At 38.0% G+C, this 22115-nt stretch overlaps 3 protein-coding genes across 6 annotated transcripts in view; 2 read left to right on the forward strand and 1 right to left on the reverse strand.

The window, feature by feature from the left end:
- Window positions 1-63: 63 nt before the first annotated feature.
- Window positions 64-1119, reverse strand: LOC109107356 (D-aminoacyl-tRNA deacylase 2). Of its 2 annotated transcripts, XM_042742541.1 has the most exons (4): window positions 1024-1119; window positions 789-923; window positions 622-691; window positions 64-512 (listed from the first exon to the last, which is right to left on the reverse strand). In XM_042742541.1, the coding sequence occupies exons 2-4, from the start codon at window positions 900-902 to the stop codon at window positions 190-192; spliced, it is 507 nt and encodes a 168-aa protein (XP_042598475.1). In that variant the 5' UTR covers window positions 903-923; window positions 1024-1119; the 3' UTR covers window positions 64-189. The 2 variants fall into 2 exon arrangements, with proteins under 2 accessions (XP_042598475.1, XP_042598474.1); XM_042742540.1 differs by having other exon boundaries at window positions 789-1066.
- LOC109107706 (iron-sulfur protein NUBPL-like) lies at window positions 1068-4946 on the forward strand. Of its 2 annotated transcripts, none has more exons than XM_042742539.1 (11): window positions 1068-1441; window positions 1579-1726; window positions 1856-1890; window positions 2007-2097; window positions 2197-2236; window positions 2648-2738; window positions 2967-3060; window positions 3353-3426; window positions 3698-3818; window positions 4014-4096; window positions 4526-4946. In XM_042742539.1, the coding sequence occupies exons 1-11, from the start codon at window positions 1310-1312 to the stop codon at window positions 4586-4588; spliced, it is 972 nt and encodes a 323-aa protein (XP_042598473.1). In that variant the 5' UTR covers window positions 1068-1309; the 3' UTR covers window positions 4589-4946. The 2 variants fall into 2 exon arrangements, with proteins under 2 accessions (XP_042598473.1, XP_042598472.1); XM_042742538.1 differs by having other exon boundaries at window positions 1070-1441; window positions 3353-3438.
- Window positions 4947-10571: 5625 nt separating this feature from the next.
- The window catches only part of LOC109107118 (rho GTPase-activating protein 5-like), a 35377-nt gene continuing 23833 nt past the window's right edge, over window positions 10572-22115 (forward strand). Inside the window, exons 1-3 of one of the 2 annotated variants that reach the window (XM_042742543.1) lie at window positions 10572-10839; window positions 12843-16732; window positions 17016-17169. In XM_042742543.1, the coding sequence (XP_042598477.1) occupies window positions 13016-16732; window positions 17016-17169 (3871 nt within the window). In that variant the 5' untranslated portion in view covers window positions 10572-10839; window positions 12843-13015. The remainder of the gene's footprint in view (window positions 10840-12842; window positions 16733-17015; window positions 17170-22115) is intronic. The other variant, XM_042742542.1, reaches the window with a different exon arrangement.

Consider the following 22115-nt stretch of genomic DNA (forward strand, 5'->3'; position numbering starts at 1 on the left):
ATAGATAGATAGATAGATAGATAGATAGATAGAAAACAGACATAGACACAGACACCAGGCGTATGCATTACATAGATTTTAATTAGGAGTGGAGCTAAAAATCTTTTCATGCTTCTGAATGTTCTGTATAGATCAATGACCTTCATATACCCATATATTACTGATCTACAAGCAAAATTTGCATAATTCTTAAAACTCCATTAGATGAGTATAAGGTCCATTTGTGTCCAGCTTCAGGACTTGTCTGTTCCCATACGTTCCATGTTTGAGCTCTGTGACAGTGTCACTGTTCTTACAGGCTGAGAGTTCATTCTGACAATGAGACACAAAGCTGTCGTAGAGCTTCAAGCCTTCATCTTTCCCAATGTTGCCATGGTACTGCATCCCTTTTCCTTTTGGTTTTCCTCCAAGCGTAGCTTGCGGTACTATGAGAACACTGCCTGGTAGCTGAAGCACTGAGGTGTACTTTCCAGAATCTGTCTCACAGAGCTTCATGTTCAGCAGAGTGTTCACTGAGTGAGAAGACAGGTGTAAATGAATACAAGTGTATATTACATTTCAGAATTAATGCATGTATGTATGTATGTTTTATTGCAAATGTGAGACAGGAGCAATGCATACCCATTTTGGGGATTATATCTTCAGTTGCACCTTTGAAAAAGCAGATGTAGATAACCATTCCCCTGTTAATCTGAACAATCAGAATAAAATTAGACAGGTCATTAGTTCGCCAAAAACTAAAATTGTGGTTAAGATTAATTATTTAAATATTGTTTTTTCCCCGATACCTCAACCCATTCAGCTTCACTGTCAGCATCTGGAGGTTTGACCTGCAGTCGTGCATGCAGACACTGCTGGACAATCACTCGCGCTTGCATGCCGTTCTCGGTTCTCTCGGACATTGCTACGAAAAGTGCCGGAAACTGCCGATTTCAATGACAGTGATCAATTTAATTAGGTAACATAAATAAAATAAGCTTATTTTGAATGAACCTCGCGAGTTTATTGTGTATGGGAATGAACCTTGAAACTACCGGGAGGTTCCGCTTCCGCGTGAGAATCCAAACAATATACGTCATCAGGAGTCGACAGTGCGATGCGACTTCACGCCAGCTAATGCCATCTATATTTTAGTTAAAAAAAAAAAAACACACACTGTATTTGTGATATATTATATGATTTATTAAAAATCGTTACCAAGTACTAAACCGATAGAAACGAGTGCCATCACATGGAAACCGCAGCGGTGTCTCTGTCTTTGTTTTGCTTGTGACATTGTCTGAAATCTCGTCTCCGGGAGCTTTATAAGATGGTTAAATTACACGACAGCTACAAAAGGCTTTTGCAAATATATACATTGTCCTCAAACATTATAGGCACACCTCTTTTGGGTAGCAGATTTGTTCCTGCACATCAAAATAGACATGAAATCCGCTTCAAGGTAAGTAAAACTCATTAATATATAGGCTATTGATTACAGGTGCCTTAATTATTAATGATGTATAGATGCATAAACCCAACGAAAATACAGTTTAGACTGTATTACAGACACATAATCTCCACTTTTTTTCTGTTTAGACTTCAGGTGCCGGAGAACGAGCTCTGCAGGAGAGACAGAGGCAGCACATGGCAAGAGGTTTGCCGAAACAGAAGCCCATAGCTGGAGTCAAAGAGGTCATTGTAGTTGCATCGGGGAAAGGAGGGGTGGGAAAGTCCACAACAGCAGGTCTGTTGTCTTTTGTGTTCATTGACCTTTGTGTGTTTCATGCTACAGTAATTTCCAGTCTGTTTGTTTTACTCTTTAATCAACTACCAGCACTCTCTGAAAACCTCATTTAGTTTAATGTCTTCACAGTGAATCTTGCTCTTGGACTTATGGCTAACGATCAGGTGACATTCAGATAACCCTATCTCAGACACTGTATTAAAACCACTAAATGATGTAACTTTTTATTAGATGATTTGCCTTCATTAATATCTTTTCTTTGTACCACTGTTGCATGTAGAGTAAATCGGTGGGTCTTCTAGATGCTGATGTCTATGGGCCCTCCGTTCCAAAGTTAATGAACCTAAAAGGAAACCCTGAGTTAACAGACAGTGAGTTTTGTGGCCACATTTGCTTTGTAAACAAAATGTAATATCTTGTTATATAAGAAAATCAGTTTGTCAATCTGATCCTTTTTTCTTTATTTTCAGAGAACTTAATGAGGCCACTTGTGAATTTTGGAATTCCTTGGTAAGTACATGACAGATTAATAGATTAATAGTTTAGTGCAAAAGTGTTATTTATATTGACTGCTGTTCAAAAGATGTATTCAAAATGTATTTAAAATAAGTCTTTTATGCTCACCAAGGTTGCATTTATTTGATCAAAATGTAATTTAAAATGTAAATAATTTTCAGCATCATTACTCCAGTCTTCAGTGTCCTTCAGAAATCTTTCTAATATGCTGATTTGTTGCTCAAGAAACATTTCCTATTATTATGTTGAACAGTTTTTGAAACATAAATTTAACATAAATGTCATAAATAGAAGTATTAAATTCTTAAAAAATCTCACTGACCTCAAACTTTTTAATGTTAGTTTTGTTTGATTTCTTTCATACAATGTTTAAAAGTTTTAAGGTTTTACTTTTGTCTTCTACAGTATGTCAATGGGCTTTCTGGTTGAAGAGGTTGCACCTATTGTGTGGAGGGGTCTGATGGTGATGTCAGCGATTGAGAAACTCGTTAGACAGGTGAGCAATTTGGATTTGGAAATTGCTGTTGCTTATAGGGTTTTATCAAATATCTATTTTTTAACAGGTGTCCTCATCCAGCACAAGTTGATATGATTTCTTCAATTTCCATCCATTGGCACATTTTAATGATTGTGCATGAATTATTCGCTACCCAGTCTGAGAAAATAATCCAATTTACTCAACACTGTTGTTCCTTTCACTACTATAATGACTTTTTCCATGCAGGTTGATTGGGGGAATCTAGATTACCTTGTGATTGATATGCCACCTGGAACTGGAGATGTCCAACTGTCTATTACTCAGAATATTCCTATAGCAGGTAAATAAACAAATGTTACAGCTGATTTATGGTCTGTATGCCTCTTTTTGGCATCTTTTACAATCTGAAAGAAGCATTCTACCTAATGTCAATCACAATACAGCACCGTGGATTTTTCCAATTCAGATTGTCAGTGCTTGTATCAGGTGGGAGAATTGGATGCATTAATGTTGTCTAGTATTCAGAACATTCATTATATTTACAGCTCTTAAACATTTTGACTGGTTTATACACCAAACATCAAGCTTAGTTGTATAATTTCTGCTAAACTGATGTCCATTTTGGCTTTCAGGTGCTGTAATCGTGTCTACGCCTCAAGACATTGCCTTGCTAGATGCACGAAGAGGTGCCGAGATGTTCAGAAAGGTTAATGTTCCGGTAAAGCATTTGCTTTTGTATTTAAAAGCACTTCAGCTCCGACTTGTCATTAAATTATAGTGGAAAGTAATAGAGTTTAAACAGGTTGGGTTCATGCTGATAGAGACCTACATTGAAGCGATATAAATGGCATCAAAATATCTTTAATCATTGTTTTGTGTTAATTCTGTGACCGTTATTTCCGACAGAAAATACCTGATTGGTATCAGAATTTTTTTTTTTATACATTTATGTTTAAGGATGTGCTTTGTGCATTCAGGTGCTGGGTCTGGTTCAGAACATGAGTGTTTTCCAGTGTCCCAAGTGCAATCATCAAACACACATTTTTGGCTTGGATGGGGCTAAAGAGCTGGCTCAGACCCTCGGTGTTGAGATGCTTGGTAAGGCCATTCTGTATAAAGTATTACATGATGACCGACTCTTTTAGCATTTAAGCACATAAAAAAAAAAAAAAAAACAACTTTGAAATTTATCATATATAATGCATATTATGAGGTCAAATTGTATGTAACTAGATTTGATTCAGTTGGATTGGCCAATCTGTGAGGACACAAGGTTTTCTTTTCTCACTCCAGGAGACATTCCTCTTCATCTCAACATAAGAGAAACATCAGACAAGGGACAGCCCGTGGTTGTGTCATCCCCTGATAGTCCAGAAGTAAGTGAATCATGTTGGATTCCTGTCTTGCTTTTCATTGTTTTCCATTAGTTACTTACTGTAAGCCTTTCATGATCTTTGGGTGCAAAAATTTGGTACACTACACTTTGGTAACATGTATTGATAAATGACAAAATTGAAATGCAAAATATACAGTTGAAGTCAAAAGTTTACATACACCTTGCACAATCTGCAAAATGTTAATTATTTTACCAAAATAAGAAGGATCCTACAAAATGCATGAAAATATTTATATATAACATACCTGAATAAGATATTTCACCTAAAAGATGTTTACAGATAATCCACTAAGAGAATAATCAGTCAGACAGAGTTTCCGATTTTTAACAAACATTTATAGAACTGATTTGAAATAAGATTCATGAAATCATTTTCTAATATATTCATGCATATTTGCCTGTTTTGCAGGCCGAGGCTTACAGAAGAGTTGCAGCAGCAGTAGTACGCCGACTAGCGGAGCATCTGAGATAAATGATGTCCACATTTAATGTAGTTTTGCTGACCTGAAGAAAATCATTGTCTCCTACTTATTTACCCATTTAAACTGGTAACGCATACCTAATAAGAATATTATAATTTATGTTCTTTATTTATGCACTGACATACAGTTCATGTTATTTAGAGATGATTAAAATAACAAATATGAATAAATCATTTTGGCAAAAAGTATGCTTTCATTATAATGAAAATAAGAACTCTTCACAATTCTGATCATATTAGAAGTGCCCTAATGTAATGTCCATTTCCATGTACAAATCTCAGATGTGGATCTTTTCCCACCAGAATAGACTGACAAGTTTTTTAAATAAAAAGAAATTGTCAAAGGGCAGGTTTTGGGCAGCTTCAGTCAATGTCATTGATTTCACTTTTCACATCCATAAAGATGTTCATTACAGATCTTGACCACTTGATGGCAGTGCATATGTTTTTCATACATCTGATTGTGCTTTGTTTGATTTAATTAGGTCTTTCACTTAAACGATGACAAATTTTCCTCTTTTGACAGTAACATGATTGAACTCTTCTGTTACTTGATTACATTTAATAAAGACAAACGGTCCTGGTCCAATAGGAAAAGTGGGATGAGAAAAACAGGGTCACTTCCTGCATATTTTCACTGCTCCCTTGACTCAGCTGAAACAGCCGTATTCAGTCCACCCCTGTGTAAAACTGGCCAGACAGACCAGTCTGTGATTCATCACTGCAATGAAGCTATTTTGCTTTCTTTTAGTCTCAATTGCTTAACTGTTCCCAGAAGACCGACCCAGGGGTTTCAGCTGTACAATGACCTCAGCTGAATTTGGACAGTTTCACATTTGGTGTTATTTATTTTCTCTTTGTTTTCACGATAAAGAAAGCGTTATCCCAGTAACGTGCCTTGACTGATGTCATTGAGCGCAGTGCTGTGACTCACACTCCCATGAGGGTGTGATTGAGGTATAAACCGCAAATAAACATCCATTCATATAGAGATGTAGAATTCACCAAAATTCTGCCTGGGATTTTTGTCCCAGAAAGGGAATTTCACAACAAATGGGAGAAGAACATTCATAAATCTGATCCTAGATCAGATGACCTCCACTCATGAAACCTTATCTGCTTGTGAGAGACTGTATTTTCAGATTACTTAACAAGCAACATGATTGAGCATGCTTCAGGTAATTCCCAGATGACAAGAAACAGATTTCTACAACAGTGTCCTTGTGGTGTTCTCAGTGGCATTGTAAATGCAGACTTTGCCTCATGTGGGAAATGTGGCTTATAGCTTCCACTTCCTAAGGCTATGGAAAAAAAATCAATAATTAAATGGGGTAGCTGTGCAGCCCAAGAGGACAGAGGGCAGGCTTATTTCTGTGTCATCTTTGATTCATGAGCAGATACTGTTAATACGATAAGCTGAGGTGCAAACAAAAGACATTTAAGGGGAAATCGTTATCTCTAAACTGAATATTGCTCATGAATGGTCTCTTCACTGTAAATCATGAAATGTAGCAGTTGTGTTACATTTTTCAACAAGATCCTGATCAAATTATCATTATTATTATTGCAAATGGCATACATAATTATTTAACTATGTGTGGCCATCTCTGCGTCCTTATGTTCAGTACTTGATGAAGTCTTCATGACTTAAGTATTGGCTTTATGCCTGTAAATTGGCTGAAGTGGTGATCTGCACATGTATAATAGAAGATATATATGTATAATTGATTAAAATTATGTAAGGTACGTGCCTTCTGGGGCCGAGGTTTTTCAAAGCAGCTAAAGTATACTTACTGTTGGCATGTATAATAAATCTTCATTAATGCTATATCTTGAGACCTGATTCTGAGAAACATCAGAAGAAAATGTGCAAAAATTGGACCTTTAGGGGCATCAGAGCTTGTCACTGTAGCTGTGCCTTAACTTTGTACCTTATTTACAGTTAAAAGGTTCATATTATACCTTAAGGGTATATTACCAGGGTTATTATAGTTAATTAAAATTATAATTAAATTAAAACCATAAAAAAGCAAATAAACCTGACTGAAATAAAAAAAATATAAATACAGACTGTAATAAAAATACAGACAACACAACAGATTCAAATATGAATGAAAACTATAATAGAAGCTAAATTCTACTAAATAACACTGCATACTACTACACTGTAAAATATGTTTTTTGAAGATATGAAAAAAATATGGGATTTTCTTTTATTATTATTATTATTATTGGAGCATGTTTTACAGGAAAATACTTTTTTAGTATTTCTACTTCAAATTTCACATTTAATTGAATGCTATTGCCATTTCTTTGTAATTATTTGTGAAATTTACCAGCAATTTCTAAGTGAAAACGGTTTCAAAATAATCCTTCCATTTTTATAGCACCCTCTAAATAAAATGCATCTTTTATGAACTCTAAAGGTACAGTTTTTTACACATCCTCCCTGTAATATATATCTTGCAAAGCTGTTAAAATTTACCATGTTGATCTTTAATATTTTATTTATTCAATAAATTGGAATTTAATTCAGCTTAACTAAAGTAACAAACATCTACCCATTGAAGTTCCTTTCTATACTCTCATAGGAAGCAAGTACTGTATACTTCAATTCTGGAGATCTGTAAGTCTTACCCATTCAGCACTTATTAAATTTTAAAACCTAGCTAAAAATAGCATTTTTAAGTTCCTGACTTTAAGATCATAGAGATGTTCTGACAATATTAAGCATGTGGCTGTAGTTATTTAAATGATATCTCTCTCCTGAAACCTCGTCTGCAGTGACCCGGAAACCCAGCCCTTCCCACAATCCCAAGCGTGGATCCATAACCATGGCAATGTAGCAGTGCTGCTGCTCAGGGTAAATAGCAGCAGCAGCAGCTGGTTCCAATTGCACTGCAGCACAGGGGAACAGGAGGGGGGCGATGTATGTGTCTATGAGGTGCTTTAACTCTCTAGCATTGGCATTCTTTACAATAAACTTTGGGAGCATCTCTACAAGCAATGTTAGGTATTTATTTAAAAAACAGTGTGGGGTTTATCCCTTCTGTATCAAACATTTACCTAAGCATTTGGCTATTTTAGATGACATTAAATGCATAGGGACGACTGGCCTTATCTTGCACAATCAGGCGCCACACAAAGGGTGTGGACACCAGGGCTTCTCAGCAAGACTCCGAGCACAGCTGACAGTGAATCTGCAGATCTGAGGGGTGTTGGAAGGAGATTTGGGGGTGGGGGGAAGGTAAATAATTCATGATGTAAAAAAGAGAGCAGGCAAGATTTAAAGGAGGCACGGACAGACACATTATGAGGCCTGATGCTGAGCGTTTGATTTCCACACGTTTTTGTTTTTTGGGCAGTAGCTCCACAAATGAACATAAGAAAATTAATTAGTGCAATACTTTGCATACAGTCTGTTTGGGAAGCTCGGTCATTATAGAAGATAATTCTGTTATTAGGTATTATTGATAGCAAGACAACTTTTAAACATTTTTACATTTATATCAATTGGAAATAAAATGAAAAAATATATATATTATATAAACAACTTGAAACAAAACGTATAAATGTTCCCTTAACTAACTGAAATAAGTTTAAATTGAAGTGCTAAAATGACTAAAACTAAAATAAAAATCTTTCAAATTAAAGCTATAGAAATATTTAAAAGGTAATAAAAGTGACAAAACAAAATGACTAAAACTATAATTAAAATGTAAACTGAAATATAAAATAAATAATAATAAATACTATAATAGTAAATAAATAATACTAAAATAACACTCCTTTGAATGCAGGATGACACAACATCAGATTTGTTTTTGCAAAGAGAGTTTTAATGGATGGTTTTCAAATGAACATCCATTAGAGGAAGTGATGGCTGCACATGGCTGATGGCAGTAACATTTGAATGTCAAATTCACACACAATCATGATACTGTGATGAAATTGACTTTCTTCACACAGGCTTTTAGAGCCATTGTTCAACAAAACAGATCAGATCTGGATAAAAAAAACAACTGAAGTCAGACTATCTGATTTAGTTTTAAAGCACAGACTCAGAGAATCCTGAAAAAAAAAAAAGTATCATGGTTTTCTCAGAACCATTAAACAGCACAACTCTTTTTTTTTTTTTTTTTACATTAATAATAATACAAAATGTTTCTTGAACAGCAAATTAGGATCATGTGACACTGACGACGAGTAATGATGCTGATAATTCAGCTTTGCCATCACAGGAATACATTTTTCTTTTAAATACATTAAAATAGAAAACGTATTTTACATTTTAATATTATTTCACAACAATTTTTGATCAAATAAATGCATTGATGAACATAAGAGACTTCTCTCAAAAACATTAAAAATGTTATTGCCCTTTTTTGAGCTTTTGAATGGTATTCGCGGTATGAAAATATGTGAAGTATGAAAAATAAACATGACCCATTTTTTCTGTCTTGACCAACAAGTAGGCTACACTTTGACAATAATATCCGAAGTAAAAAATAACTGAACAAAAATTCAACCTTCTAAAAATGAAAACGTATGTTTTGTGTATTTTCTTATTAATTAGCAGTGCCAAATTTACCTGCAGTGATATGTTTAATTCCACTTTTTATAAACAAAGATGTCGTTAACCACATGATGATGATAATTTTATAGAGAAAACAATGATCTCCTAAGAGGTTGAATTGACCATTTGCATTTACAAAAGAAGAAACTTGACATTTGTATTGCGTCCCGGGACAGGGAGTGGCTGGCCACTGACCACAGATAGGCGTTGCCTTGGGAACAGATGCTCTCCAGACAATGGATTTGGTGAATGGCGAATCATTTTATGAAACACAAACATATCAAACACAAGAAGAAGCGTGGGCACACCTCAATGTGTGTGTGTGTGTGTGTGTGTGAGACCCACCTTCATTCCTTAATCAGACCAGCCCATGTCTAGTTCTGCTGGTTAGTAGCAGGGGATCCTTCTGCCTTGCACAGACATTTATAAATACTGAAGGAGTATGTGCTCAAAAGGAATCATAAAAAAAGAAATTGTTGAAAAATAAAGGAATCATAAATGTATAATAGTAAAGCAAGGTGTGTCTGTTAAGAATAATCTAAATTTAAGTAAACTAAGCTTGTAAGAACAAGAGAGGCTGTGCATATTCAGAAGGAATGGCTCAGTTAATTTCAGTGCTAACTCAAGAGGTAAACAGTGTATAAACATTGTCCTCGGCTCTCTGGGTACAAAAAAATAAATAAAAATAAATTGTACCGCAGATGTTTGCTAAGTTCAATGTAGCATACAATCTCTTGCTAAATGAACACCAATGACTACCTCTGACATGTTTTATTGATGAAATAAAGGTATGATGAACTAGTTTATGATAAAAGCTCTGCACACAAAAAATATTTTAAATTTAACTTTAGACTTTGTGCCAAATACATCCATAAGAATAAATATAAACGTGCAAACAGGATCTCTGGTGTTTTCTGTGTCATTGAAATAACAGCTGAGCCTTCATATAAACAGACCAGAGGCCTGTTTCATAAAACAAGTTTACCAAATAAGGTTTATTTCAGTTAGCCTGACTTAAACTCCAACCTCGGAGCAAAATGTTAATGCAAATTCCATCAGTATATCTCAAAGGCTACTACAACCAATATTTAAATATAACCTAATAACAGATAGATAGATAGATAGATAAAAACAAATAAATAAATGAAATAATAAAACTAAAAAAAAAGACAGATAGATAGATAGATAGATAGATAGATAGATAGATAGATAGATAGATAGAATAAAAATATATGCCCTTTTAATAGTTTATTCCTTGATTTTACTTACCTGCACACAGATGAAATTAAGAGATCAAAAATCAGAAAGTTCCGCGGTGAGCGGAATGGAAAAGTTACTGAGGAGAGAGAGAGAGAGAGAGAGAGAGAGAGAGAGAGAGAGAGAGAGAGAGAGAGAGTCTCTCCGTCGCCATTACTGACTGGAATGAGAGGGGAGGGGATGGCTCTCCGATTACACGCATACCACTCTTACTGCTAGAAAACACTGAAAACAACCACTTTAGGGAAATTTCGCCGATTATTCCAACCGCTCACGGGAAACGCGACAAAACTGGGGCTTGTTTCGGTATCGCATCCGCAGAAATTAAAGGAAATAGTTGGAATGTCTCCTCCTATCTGTGGTGTCTGGAGCTGGGAGCGACCATGTTAGGTAGGGGAATGTACACGGAGTATGTGACTTTCCATCATGCTTTTGTCTTTTGTTTTACTGCATTTGGTTTAGTGTGTTACTTATTTCCACGTCTAGGCGATAGTTGTGTAGCTTTATGTAAATGCACAGATTTGTCTGTCTTGCCTACAGTGCGTTGTGTCGGTGTCACACTTAACTAACGTTAGCCCTGGCTAACTGGGAAGCTAGCAAGCAAAGGAAGCATCTAATGCCTTGTTAGAGGCAAGGCCCTCGTCGATGCGAATACAAATAAGTATACATACATACTAAACAGATGTTATTTAATGCAAGAGCGCGTGCGTATTGATTGTCCTGTGATAAAACTGTTCTGATGTGAAATTCAATTCCTCGGATTCAAATGGAGTGGACGCTTGTGGGTTATGAAGTAAATGATGGACACATTCTTGGCAATTTGGAAGCCACATTTAGCAGTAATTCTCTCGACAAGTTGTGGGAGTCGTCGCTTGCACGTCTGATCGCAGTGTGGCTCGTAACAATAGCGCTTCTGCTCGGAATTCCTTCTTCTCTCCTTCAGCAGATGCTTCTGTCTGCTTCATAACCTCGCTTAGAAATACAGCCCACCGTCGTTAAGAAACGCGTCTTGACACTGATGTCCCGTGTTTCCGTGATTTAACGCCCGTGAAGTCCAGTCGTTGATGTTCCATACAAGCGGTCGTTATTTATGGCATCCTCAATACTAAGGGATATTTCGGCCAAAATGAAATTTGTGTCATCATTTACTCCAGGGTTCCCACGGTCATGGAAGAACTGAAAAAATCTGATACTGAGAATGATAAAAAGTGTTTTCCCTACCCGAAATGAATAAAATCTTAAAATTCATGAGCGTTTTTAAACTGAACATGCGTTTTTTAATTATGTTAAAATTTGCGTTATTTCATCATGTAGGCTAGGTATTGATTTTTTTGTGTAGAGTGATTCGATTTGGTTGTTCTTTTGAATCGGTTCTTTTCAATGAATCGGTCAAACTGGTTCACGAAATGTTTGAAAGATGTGAATCTAAATGTCCTTTAAAAGTCCTTATACAGTAATGATAAATGACTGAAAAGGACCTGGGAATGTACTGATCAAAAAATGTATGCCTTTATTTCTTCTGTTAAACAAAGAATGGCAGCTTCATTTATTGGTTACTTTTATTATGTGGAAAACCGATGCAATAAAAAAAAGTGACTCAGGCTGTCATTCTGGCTAAGATCTCCTTTTGTGTTCCACTGAGAAAGAAAGTCATACAGGTTTGGAACGACACACAGATGAGTAAATGGTGACACAATTTTCACAAATGTGAATCTTTTAAAGACACATCCGGCTTTACACTGCCAAATTCAGAAGTGGTTCTAGTTATGCTGTCAGAGCCAACACTGAATTGCATTTATAAAATATTTTCTTGCAGTTGTTTTCTGTTTATCATGAACTTAATGCTTTTGAGTGTAAATTAGCCAATTTGCTGCCTTATTTCTACTGACAGATGCATTTATTTTTTAGTACAAAGGTTGTCACTGCAGATGACAAGCATAGCTTGCATATTTTCTAAAAACACTGGAGTACATGCAGTAAACAGTATTACAGTGAAAGAACTTGTTCCACAGTGTCAGTACTCCTACTTATATTATGAGAAATGAATGCATTGAAGATGTGTCACATGTGGATTGTTGAGATAGTTTTGTACCCTGAGCAGTTGTGTAGTGTTTGCAGACTTTATAAAAAGGGTTTTCAAAATGCAAATGCATTGGCAATAATATTTTATAATAGTATTGTTAGTGTCATGCTTGAATTTTTAGATATCAGTAATGATGCATACAGTTATGTTGCGTATTGTGAGTCATCATTTTTTATTGTACTTGTTTGTTTTGTATTGTGATTGTGCCTGTGTTGTCATCTGACTTATTAAATTCAGTATGATAAATGATAAGCGTTTGGCTATTGAAAACAAAACTTTACACTTCATCTTATTGTTGACTAATTTAATTTATTTATTTTTTATTGCAGGAAGGTGATAGGAGAGGAAAGAGCAGTCGTCCGGGACAGATGATCAAGATTAAAGCTACATCAGCTCATGCAAAGTGAGAAATGGAAATGCGCCTGCACTAGCAAATGGAAATACGTGCTTGCCCTTCCGGCATACTTTGCTTAGCTTAACAAGCAATGAGAGGGGTAATATAATGGCCAAGAATAAGGAGCCCCGTCCGACATACGCTATCAGTGTCGTCGGACTCTCAGGCACTGAGAAAGAGAAGGGCAACTGCGGCGTAGGTAAATCCTGCCTATGCAACCGATATGTGCACCCCAGTGCGGACTGCTACTACTCGGAGCACACTTCTGTGTTGAGCACAATTGACTTTGGAGGGCGCGTGGTGAATAATGACCATTTCTTATACTGGGGTGAAGTGTTAAATCGAGGGGACGATGGCCTTGAGTGTCGAATCCAGGTCATTGAGCAGACTGAGTTCATTGATGACCAAACCTTCTTGCCGCATCGGAGCACAAACCTGCAGCCTTACACGAAAAGGGCTGCAAATACGAAGCTTCAGTCTGCTGAGAAGCTGATGTACATTTGCACAGACCAGCTTGGGTTGGAACAGGATTTTGATCAGAAGCAGATGCCCGATGGCAAGCTGAACATCGATGGCTTTGTGTTGTGTATAGATGTAAGCAAAGGATGCAATAGGAAATTCGACGACCAGATGAAATTTGTCCACAGCCTTCATTCTCAGATATCCAAGGCGAAAAAACCCATAATCATCGCTGCAACAAAATGTGACGAGTGTGTTGAGCAATACCTGAGGGAGGTGCAGACGTTTGTTACAGGTAAAAAGAATCTCATGTTGGTGGAAACATCAGCTCGAGTGTCTGTGAACGTGGAGCTCTGTTTCAATGCTCTGATACAGCAGATGGACAAAACCAGAGGAAAACCCAAAATCATCTCTTATTTGGAAGCGTACAAATCCCAGAGACAATTAGTAGCTTCAGTTTCAGACAAGTTTGAAAAGCTCGTTGTTCAAACGGTCCGAGATTATCACACAAGCTGGAAAATTGTGAGTAATAAGTTGAAAAGCCACCCAGACTATGAAGAGTACATCAACATAGAAGGCACCAAAAAGGCTAGAAACACCCTTTCGAAGCACATAGAACAGCTGAGACAAGAGCATATCAAGAGGCGGCGTGAGGATTACCTTACGACTCTGCCAAAAATTCTTAATAAGTTGCTGAACAACCTGGAGGAAATTGAGACGCTGAGTTGGACTGAGGCTCAGAGCCTTATGAAGAGCAGGCCTGAGTTTCAGTACTGTTTCATTGAGTTAGAACAAACGCCGTGGTATGAGACAGACCACCTCGATAAAACCGACGACAGAAGAGTGCCCTTCGATATCCTCAAAACCATGGAAGGAGAGAGGATTTATCAAAACCACGTACAGCATTTGATATCTGAGAAGAGGCGTTTGGAGATGAAGGAGAAATTCAAGAAGACGCTGGAGCGAGTGCATTTCATTAGCCCTGGCCAGCCGTGGGAAGAGGTCATGTGCTTTGTCATGGAGGATGAGGCGTACAAGTACATCACTGAATCAGATCGCAGGGATGTTTACAGTCGGCATCAGCAGGAAATAGTTGAAAGGGCCAAAGAGGAGTTTCAGGAAATGCTTTTTGAGCATGCAGAGCTGTTCTATGACCTCGATTTGAACGCGACCCCGAGCTGTGACAAAATGAGTGAGATTCATGCCGTGCTTAACGAGGAACCTAGATACAGAGCTCTCCAGAAACTCGCCACTGACAGGGAGTCACTGTTACTGAAACACATCGGGTTTGTCTATCACCCCACGAAGGAAACGTGCCTCAGTGGCACAGCCTGCATCGATCTCAAAGTCGAGCAAATCCTCGCCAACCGGCTGGTTCAGCTGGATCACGGCCGCTCGAATATCTACTACAACAGTGCCAACATTGATAAGGTTAACTTGTGTCTCGTGGGCAGAGAAGGATTGGCGCAGGAGCTCGCAAATGAAATCCGAGCTCAGTCCACTGATGATGAATACACCCTTGATGGGAAAATCTTTGAATTAGACCTTTTGCCTGTGGATGTCAATTCCGGCATGCTTTTGAACCATTCCTGGATATCGACTTTCAAGCCCCATGGGTTCTTTTGTGTCTTCAGCTCTATAGAGTCGCTTAATTACATCGGTGACCGCGTAAGCCGGATCCGAGCTGAGATTGCCCAGAGCAGAAGGGAAAGGTATAGCCAGCCAGTGCCATTCATTCTCATTCTAGCAAATCAGCGTGACAGTGTTTGCAAAAACATGCCTATTTTGAGGCATCAAGGCCAACAGCTTGCAAATAAGCTACAGTGTACTTTTGTAGATATACCCTCTGGCACTTTCCCCAGAAAGTTTAATGAGTCTCAGATAAAACAGGCCCTCAGAGCAGTCTTGGAGGGATTGAAGCACAATTTCGACATGATGAGCCCCATGCCCTCCATTAAGGATCTGTCGGAGTCAGATTTGCGGATAGTCATGTGTGCCATGTGTGGAGATCCGTTCAGCGTGGATCTCATTCTCTCACCGTTCTTGGACTCACATTCCTGCAGCGCCGGACAGCCTGGGCAATGCAACACGTTGATCCTTGACAAAATCATCGGCGACAGCCGCAGACGCATACAGGTCACTGTGCTCTCCTACCACTCCTCCATTGGAATCAGAAAGGACGAATTGGTGCATGGGTACATTCTTGTTTACTCAGCAAAACGAAAGTCTTCCATGGCTATGCTGAGGGCGTTCCTGGCTGAAGTCCAGGATGTCATTCCAGTTCAACTGGTGGCCATTACGGACAGCCAAGCGGACTTCTTCGAGAACGATGCGATAAAAGAGCTAATGACTGAAGGCGAGCACATTGCCACGGAAATTACAGCCAAGTTTACCGCTCTCTACTCCTTGTCCCAGTATCACAGACAGACAGAAGTTTTCACGCCATTTTTCAACGAGGTCCTTGAGAAGAAGAGCAACATTGAAAGCTCCTTCATGTTCGACAACAGCAGGGACGGAACAGGCACCGGTGAAGACGTCTTCCCGCAGTCACCTCATAGCCATTCGCCTGCCTACCAATATTACCCTGACTCTGAGGATGATGGGGAGGGACCGCCACCTTACAGCCCGATAGGCGATGATGTGCAACTGCTGCCCAATCCTAGTGAACGGAAGTACAGAATCGACTTGGAAGGAAACGAGTACCCAGTTCACAGCACACCTGTTGGTGATCACGAGCGTAACCACAAAGTGCCTCCCCCGGTAAAACCCAAGCCCAATGTGCTGCCCAAGCCCAACGTGAAAAAGCTGGACCCCAACCTACTGAGGACCATTGAAGCTGGAATGAGGACCTCCAGGTGGACACGTGGTCCAATGATGGGTCACGGCGATGACCTTGAAGCATCTGATAACTATGCAGAGCCGGCCGACACACTTCTCAAATCAAAAGGCTTCAGTGATGACATCTATGCCGTACCGGAAGACGCACACAGCAGATCTGGCAGGATCCGCAATTCGTTCGGCGGACTCGCTTTGCACGGGGATGAGGAGAATGGCTTTGACTCCATGTCTAAGTCTCAGGGTGGCAGAAGGCCTTCTAAGTACAAACATCGTTCCAAGATCCTCTTCAGCAAGACAAAAGCTTATCATAGACGAGTGCACTCGGATGTCAGTGATGATGAGTCGGGGCCTGCGATGCAAAAGAAGAAGAAAGGACGGGGCAACCGAGGAAGTGAAGAAGATCCACTTCTCTCACCAGTGGATCCTTGGAAAGGAGGGATAGACAACCCAGCCATCACATCAGACCCAGAGCAGGATGATAAGAAAATGAAGAAAAAGAAACCACCAAAGACCAAGGAACCCAAAAAGGTTAGCTACTACTTTTCAATCACCTAGGGAAATCTAAAGTTGCTTTAGTGGTTTAATACCACGGTATTAATACCACGGGCAAATCTCAAAATGTATATACCACAGTATTAATACCACAGTATTAAATCTTTAGCAAATCTCAAAAATGTATATTCACTTTTCATACTCTACATTATTTTGTAATGCCTAAATTCAGTTTAAAATAATAAGTTTTAGTTTTTAGATTTTGTCATCAAGCATGCATTGTAGTGATCATGTGTTATTGTCATTTTTTTCTTAACAGACAAAGTCAACAAAGACCACAAAGCCATTATATCCACCAACTCGTAGAAATTGGGAAAGCAACTATTTTGGGGTGCCTCTTCAGAACTTGGTCACACCTGATAGGCCCATACCTTTGTTCATTGAGAAGTGTGTTGACTACATTGAGCACACAGGTATGTTTCTTGTTTTTGTAAAGCTGCTGAACAAAATAGCATCTAAAAATGTGGAAATACTTCTATCAGTTCTCCGGTTTAAAGGCTGTTAGAGAATTGAATCTTTCTTGTGTGAGTTTACTAGCATAAAGTGATTTATGTTTGTCATTTTTGTCCATGGCATTTTTCATTTAGTAGGTTGCAGCATTAGGAACATTTGGTAACAATTTGTCTTTCCTTGTCCTGAGAAACTTTACTAAAAATTGTCCATTTGTGAGTTTCCCGTTGCTTATTTTGTGAGCCTGATACAGTCCATATTTTAAAGCACAGGAAATTCTGCATGCAGTTCAAATACCATCAATGAGTAAATGAATGAAATCCATTACGCTGAGGTAATAAATTCTGACACAACAGGAAGTTGATGGGCAGGGGAGGAGGGAACTGAGACTGAGAACTGGTCTGGTAAATGATTGAATGGATTTTTATGGCACGTGTTATGATGATCTAATTTTTCCCAGAGCACTATCTTCAGTTAGATTGTGATTTGCATTTCCATGGACTCTGCAAGTGCTGTGTAAACACTGAGGCCCGTCACATATCGTAGCCATGGGGTGGGTTAACATCATTTCAGGACATGCTGACCATATTTGGACTCGAACCAAGTCCGCTTCATTTGCTTAAAGCAGTGATAGAGGCCCTTTAACTGTGCCTGTTTGTTTGGTTACAATATGCCCTTCAGTAGCTTGTTCTGTAACTGTGTTCAATGGAAACTCTGACTAACACGGCTGTCAATAAGCCCAGCTGACCCATAATATAGCTTGAGGTTTTATGAGCGAGTAGGTGACACCCACATACCGCCGTTCAGGTTGCTTGTGGCTATAGATCAGTGAAACTCATGCATGGATGACATACACTGATGTGGTTTCTTGAGGAAATTATTAAACTGCAGTTTGTGGTTTTTATGGTGTGTACTGGAAGTGGGCAAGTGTCTGTGGTGAGCATAATACTAGGTCAATTGCTGGTAGAACTGGTTATGCTTTGTGTATGTGTGGCCGTACACACATGAAGCCTATATGTGATGATCCGAAACACTTTTTGCTGATCTTATGTTTAGATCTTGCATAGTGCTGTGTCCACAGTTAATGTGCAGGACGATTGATTTTGTTGGCAAGTGGCTTGATTCTGTGTGTGATATGCAGGTTTGTAGACCATAGGGAAACTTTTAGCTTGATAAATTTGGTATAATTCATGGGGAGAAAAGATGTTAAAATTCTGAAATTCTATTTTCGTATCAAAAAACAAACAAACAAAAAAATCATGCATTTTAATGGCTACAGGCCTTTATTTAGGCATCACAACATGTACAATTGAAAATTAGAATTAAATAATTATTTAATTTATTAATTATTTCATATGCATTTTGAGATTTCATGAAGATTAGGTTAAGATTAAATCTTTAGGGGTTCACAGTATTAAAATTCTACCAATAATCTGATTTATTCTGAAGTTAACAGATTGAGAACAGATAAATGGACATGATTAAAATTTAATGCAGTTTTGTTAAAAAAAAAGACTACTACATGCTACTACAAGTTAATTTAACAATATAATTTACAGGTCAAAAAAATAAATATTTACTAAAGCATAAATTTAAGTGTTATAATTAAAGTATTTGTAAGATTACATTTAAGTGATTGTTTGATGATGAAAGGTAATTGTAAAAATAGAGGCAGTGAGCATTAATAATTAACTGGACAATAACATCCGATAAATGTCCAATGCTGACCAGTATCGCTACATTAAGAAATAGTAGTCAATATTAAGATTTATTATATTTGAACTACCCCTTTAAAATAAAGCTGTTTTATTGACTGTGGCTGAATCTGGGCCTTTTTTTGGTTCCTGTGGAAAAGGACGAGATGGCACAATGTGCCCATGGCTGCGTCTGAGCATCGCAGGGCTCTGTTTAAGAGCTTTTTGAAAGCATCTTGCCTCAAAGAGCTGTGCAGATGAAAAGGTTCATCAAACACCCTGCCCCCCAAGCCAAATGCTCACTCCCTCCCATTTATGCCCCTCTATCTCGCTCTGTACTGCATTGTGAAACCCAGAGGAAATGATAATACTTGACTCTCTTTTTCTCTGTGGTCAAGAACAAGTAGTCCAACAATCCACTCCTCCAAACATGGTGTATGCACACACACAGTCCTTTATTTCTCGCGGCCCATCCATTCTGAAAAGCAAGACCCTGTGGCGTTAAAAACTGTACAGAGAAAATGGACTTTATGGATGTTTCCTAATTGACTTTCATGGCTCATTTAGGTCTGGATGCTTCATTTATCCATCAGAAGAGTACCCCCATTGTCATTTCCTCCTTGCAGGGCTTCGCAGTAATAACCCCTTCTGTGTGAAACGTTATGGATGTTTAGATATTTTGATGAGACACTAACTATGAGATAAACCATGAACTTAACAGACACAGAGGAAGTACGATAAAAAAAAAATCGTTGCAGCAGTTCCCAGAAAATATATCAAAACCTTGAATAGGACGATCACATCCATGAGGCCTACGTGAATGTTTAAATGAGCTGACCACAATGTGCAATCTTTGTTTTTTTACTTTGACATGCTGCTTCTATCCAAATGAAGGAATTTTGTGCCAATTTTGGAAATGTTGCAACAAACAGGATGCAAATTAGGTGCGTTTTAGTTGACTTGATGTGTTCCTTACGGGTGCAGCGGTGCGTTAAACAGCTCTGTGGAAAGGAGGTAATTTACAGACAGTCCTTTCTTGTTTAATTTTCCATGTTCGAATTGTTTAAAATACTTGTGCAATACAGTTGGAACATTAGCTAATTATTCATACAACAAAGCATTTCCTGGAAATATTTAATGTTAATATTACAACATTTCCAGTAAATGCTTTGCCATGTAAATAGTCCCAATAAAGTTAGTTGTTTAGTATTATTAGGTAATAATCCAAAATATGTCTTAATATCCAACTAATTAAATTTGAAACATTTATTTATTTAAACAACGATGCATTTCTGTAAATATTTGAATGTTAATTATTAGAATTCTACTGTATATATTGAACTAACTGGAATTGTAATATTGACTTACTAGCATTTGCAAGAAATATTTTAGTATCAACTAATTGGAATTGGAATATTAATTTCCATGTATTTGGAGTTGGAATATTAAATAATTATTTGTGCAACAAAGCATTTCCTGAAAGAATATTGGGATATAAATTAATTGGAATTAGAAAGCTAATACCCAGCTAACTGGAGTTATAATAACTGGAATAATAACTAATTATTTATATAACAAACTATTTACTTAACCGACTTATCTGCTACTCATAGGTGTGCAAAACCATTTTCACTTATTTTATTTTGTATGAAATACAAAAACCCGTATTTCAGTTCAGCTGACATTGCTTTGCCAGCATCATTTAATCAGCTGTCGTTGAAATCCAAAACATGGACTCGAGGCTAGTTGCAAAACCAAACACAAAGTCTTCCCTGTGGGCACATTTTGGTTTTAACTCAAATGGAAAATGAAAGCCCAGTAACTCGGATGGGCTGCTTCTGCAGCAAAGCGGTGGCAGTTAAAGACACCAAGACCATAAAATGGCAGTTGCTCCCCGGCAGTAGGCTATTGCAGAGGCTTCTGGCCCAAGTTTGAATGTGATATGAATGCTGCAAAAGCTTGACAAGCAGTATGAATTGGCAGGAAAATTTCAGAAATTGCAGTTCCCGGCCTATGTAGCCAAATGAAAGATGTCAAGGTTTAAAGTACCTGACTTGGCCAAAACACATGTGTGATCAAGCGCAGATGTTGCCCTATATGCGAGCTTAACAATACATTACCTCACCAATGACTGGATGCTACCAAGTGTGAAATAAGATATGTACCAGAGAAGCTCATAGCTGAATGGCTTCAGTATGCTTTGGCAGACTGTGTATTAGATTAGCAGAAAATGTCCTGCATAAGCACGGATAGCCAACAGTTCTCAGCCGGACGTGTGGAACAGTTTTGATGAATGAAGAGAAAGGCGTAGAGTTAAGCGCGAGTATTTGTACAACAATTAATCAGCTGACTAATATTTCATGATCGTGACAGCGCTAGGCTAAAAGGGTCACAAGTGTGTTTACTGACAATCTCTAAACCATCATTCTGCAACATTGGACTGTTTTCCAAGAACGCTTGATGGATTGTGACAGGGAATGGGACAGGATTGTTTACAGCTTGTTGATGTTTCCTCTCAAGGTCTATGCTTTAGTTTATTTACTTAATATAATACTATATACTGCACCGTTTTTACTGTATAACAAATCATCAGGTTTAAATGTCAGGCCAAAAAATGCCTTTCTCACAGGCGTCACCTTGTATTTCTGGAATCAGAAATTCCTAGTAGATTGCAGCCTGTATGTGTCTATGGCTGTGTTTCAAAACCAGTGAGCTGCCTAGGCAGACAGCAATCATGCAGTATGCAATTTTTAGGCTAGGTCTTTGGCTGCAATCTTTGTACATCTCACCTTTTCAGTGCATCTGCATTGGCGACCAGGTTAAAAAAGCAAGATGCTGTTGCAGTGATGCACTTTTTAAAGTGACTCTTTTGTGGTAAAAAAGCAGGAGTCAGCCTTTTCATAAGTCTTTAGCCCTTTAGCCCTGCTTTTCAATACAGTTCTCAGCCACAGGGATTACTTAACTCAGTAGGGAGTAATTGTCATGGCCTATTTCTGCGGTTTGAGACCTAGTGCTGTGGAGTATCAGATCTCAACTTGATGCATTGTGTTTTAAACGAGGAAGTACCTCAATCTTATATTTAGCTACCATGGTACTATAGTATAGTTATTTTTGTTGCTGTTGCTAAAAAATCACCATGGATTTAATTTAATTTGTGATTTAATGTAATTCAGATTATTCATTTTATTCATTTGAACCTTTGAGAATTAAAAAAA

Source organism: Cyprinus carpio, chromosome B17 (assembly GCF_018340385.1).
Source record: "Cyprinus carpio isolate SPL01 chromosome B17, ASM1834038v1, whole genome shotgun sequence".
In the NCBI taxonomy this organism is placed as follows: Eukaryota; Metazoa; Chordata; class Actinopteri; order Cypriniformes; family Cyprinidae; genus Cyprinus; species Cyprinus carpio.

Bases quoted from the DNA above. Each gene is read 5' to 3' on its own strand.
- LOC109107356 (XM_042742541.1), bottom strand. From the start codon at position 902: ATGTCCGAGAGAACCGAGAACGGCATGCAAGCGCGAGTGATTGTCCAG. The intron at 692-788 runs GTATCGGGGAAA...CTGATTGTTCAG, and splicing joins GTGAAGCTGAATGGGTTGAG to ATTAACAGGGGAATGGTTAT. The intron at 513-621 runs GTATGCATTGCT...CTTCTCACTCAG, and splicing joins AGATATAATCCCCAAAATGG to TGAACACTCTGCTGAACATG.
- LOC109107706 (XM_042742538.1), top strand. From the start codon at position 1,310: ATGGTTAAATTACACGACAGCTACAAAAGGCTTTTGCAAATATATACA. The intron at 1,891-2,006 runs GTGACATTCAGA...TGTTGCATGTAG, and splicing joins GACTTATGGCTAACGATCAG to AGTAAATCGGTGGGTCTTCT. The intron at 3,819-4,013 runs GTAAGGCCATTC...TTCTCACTCCAG, and splicing joins CCTCGGTGTTGAGATGCTTG to GAGACATTCCTCTTCATCTC.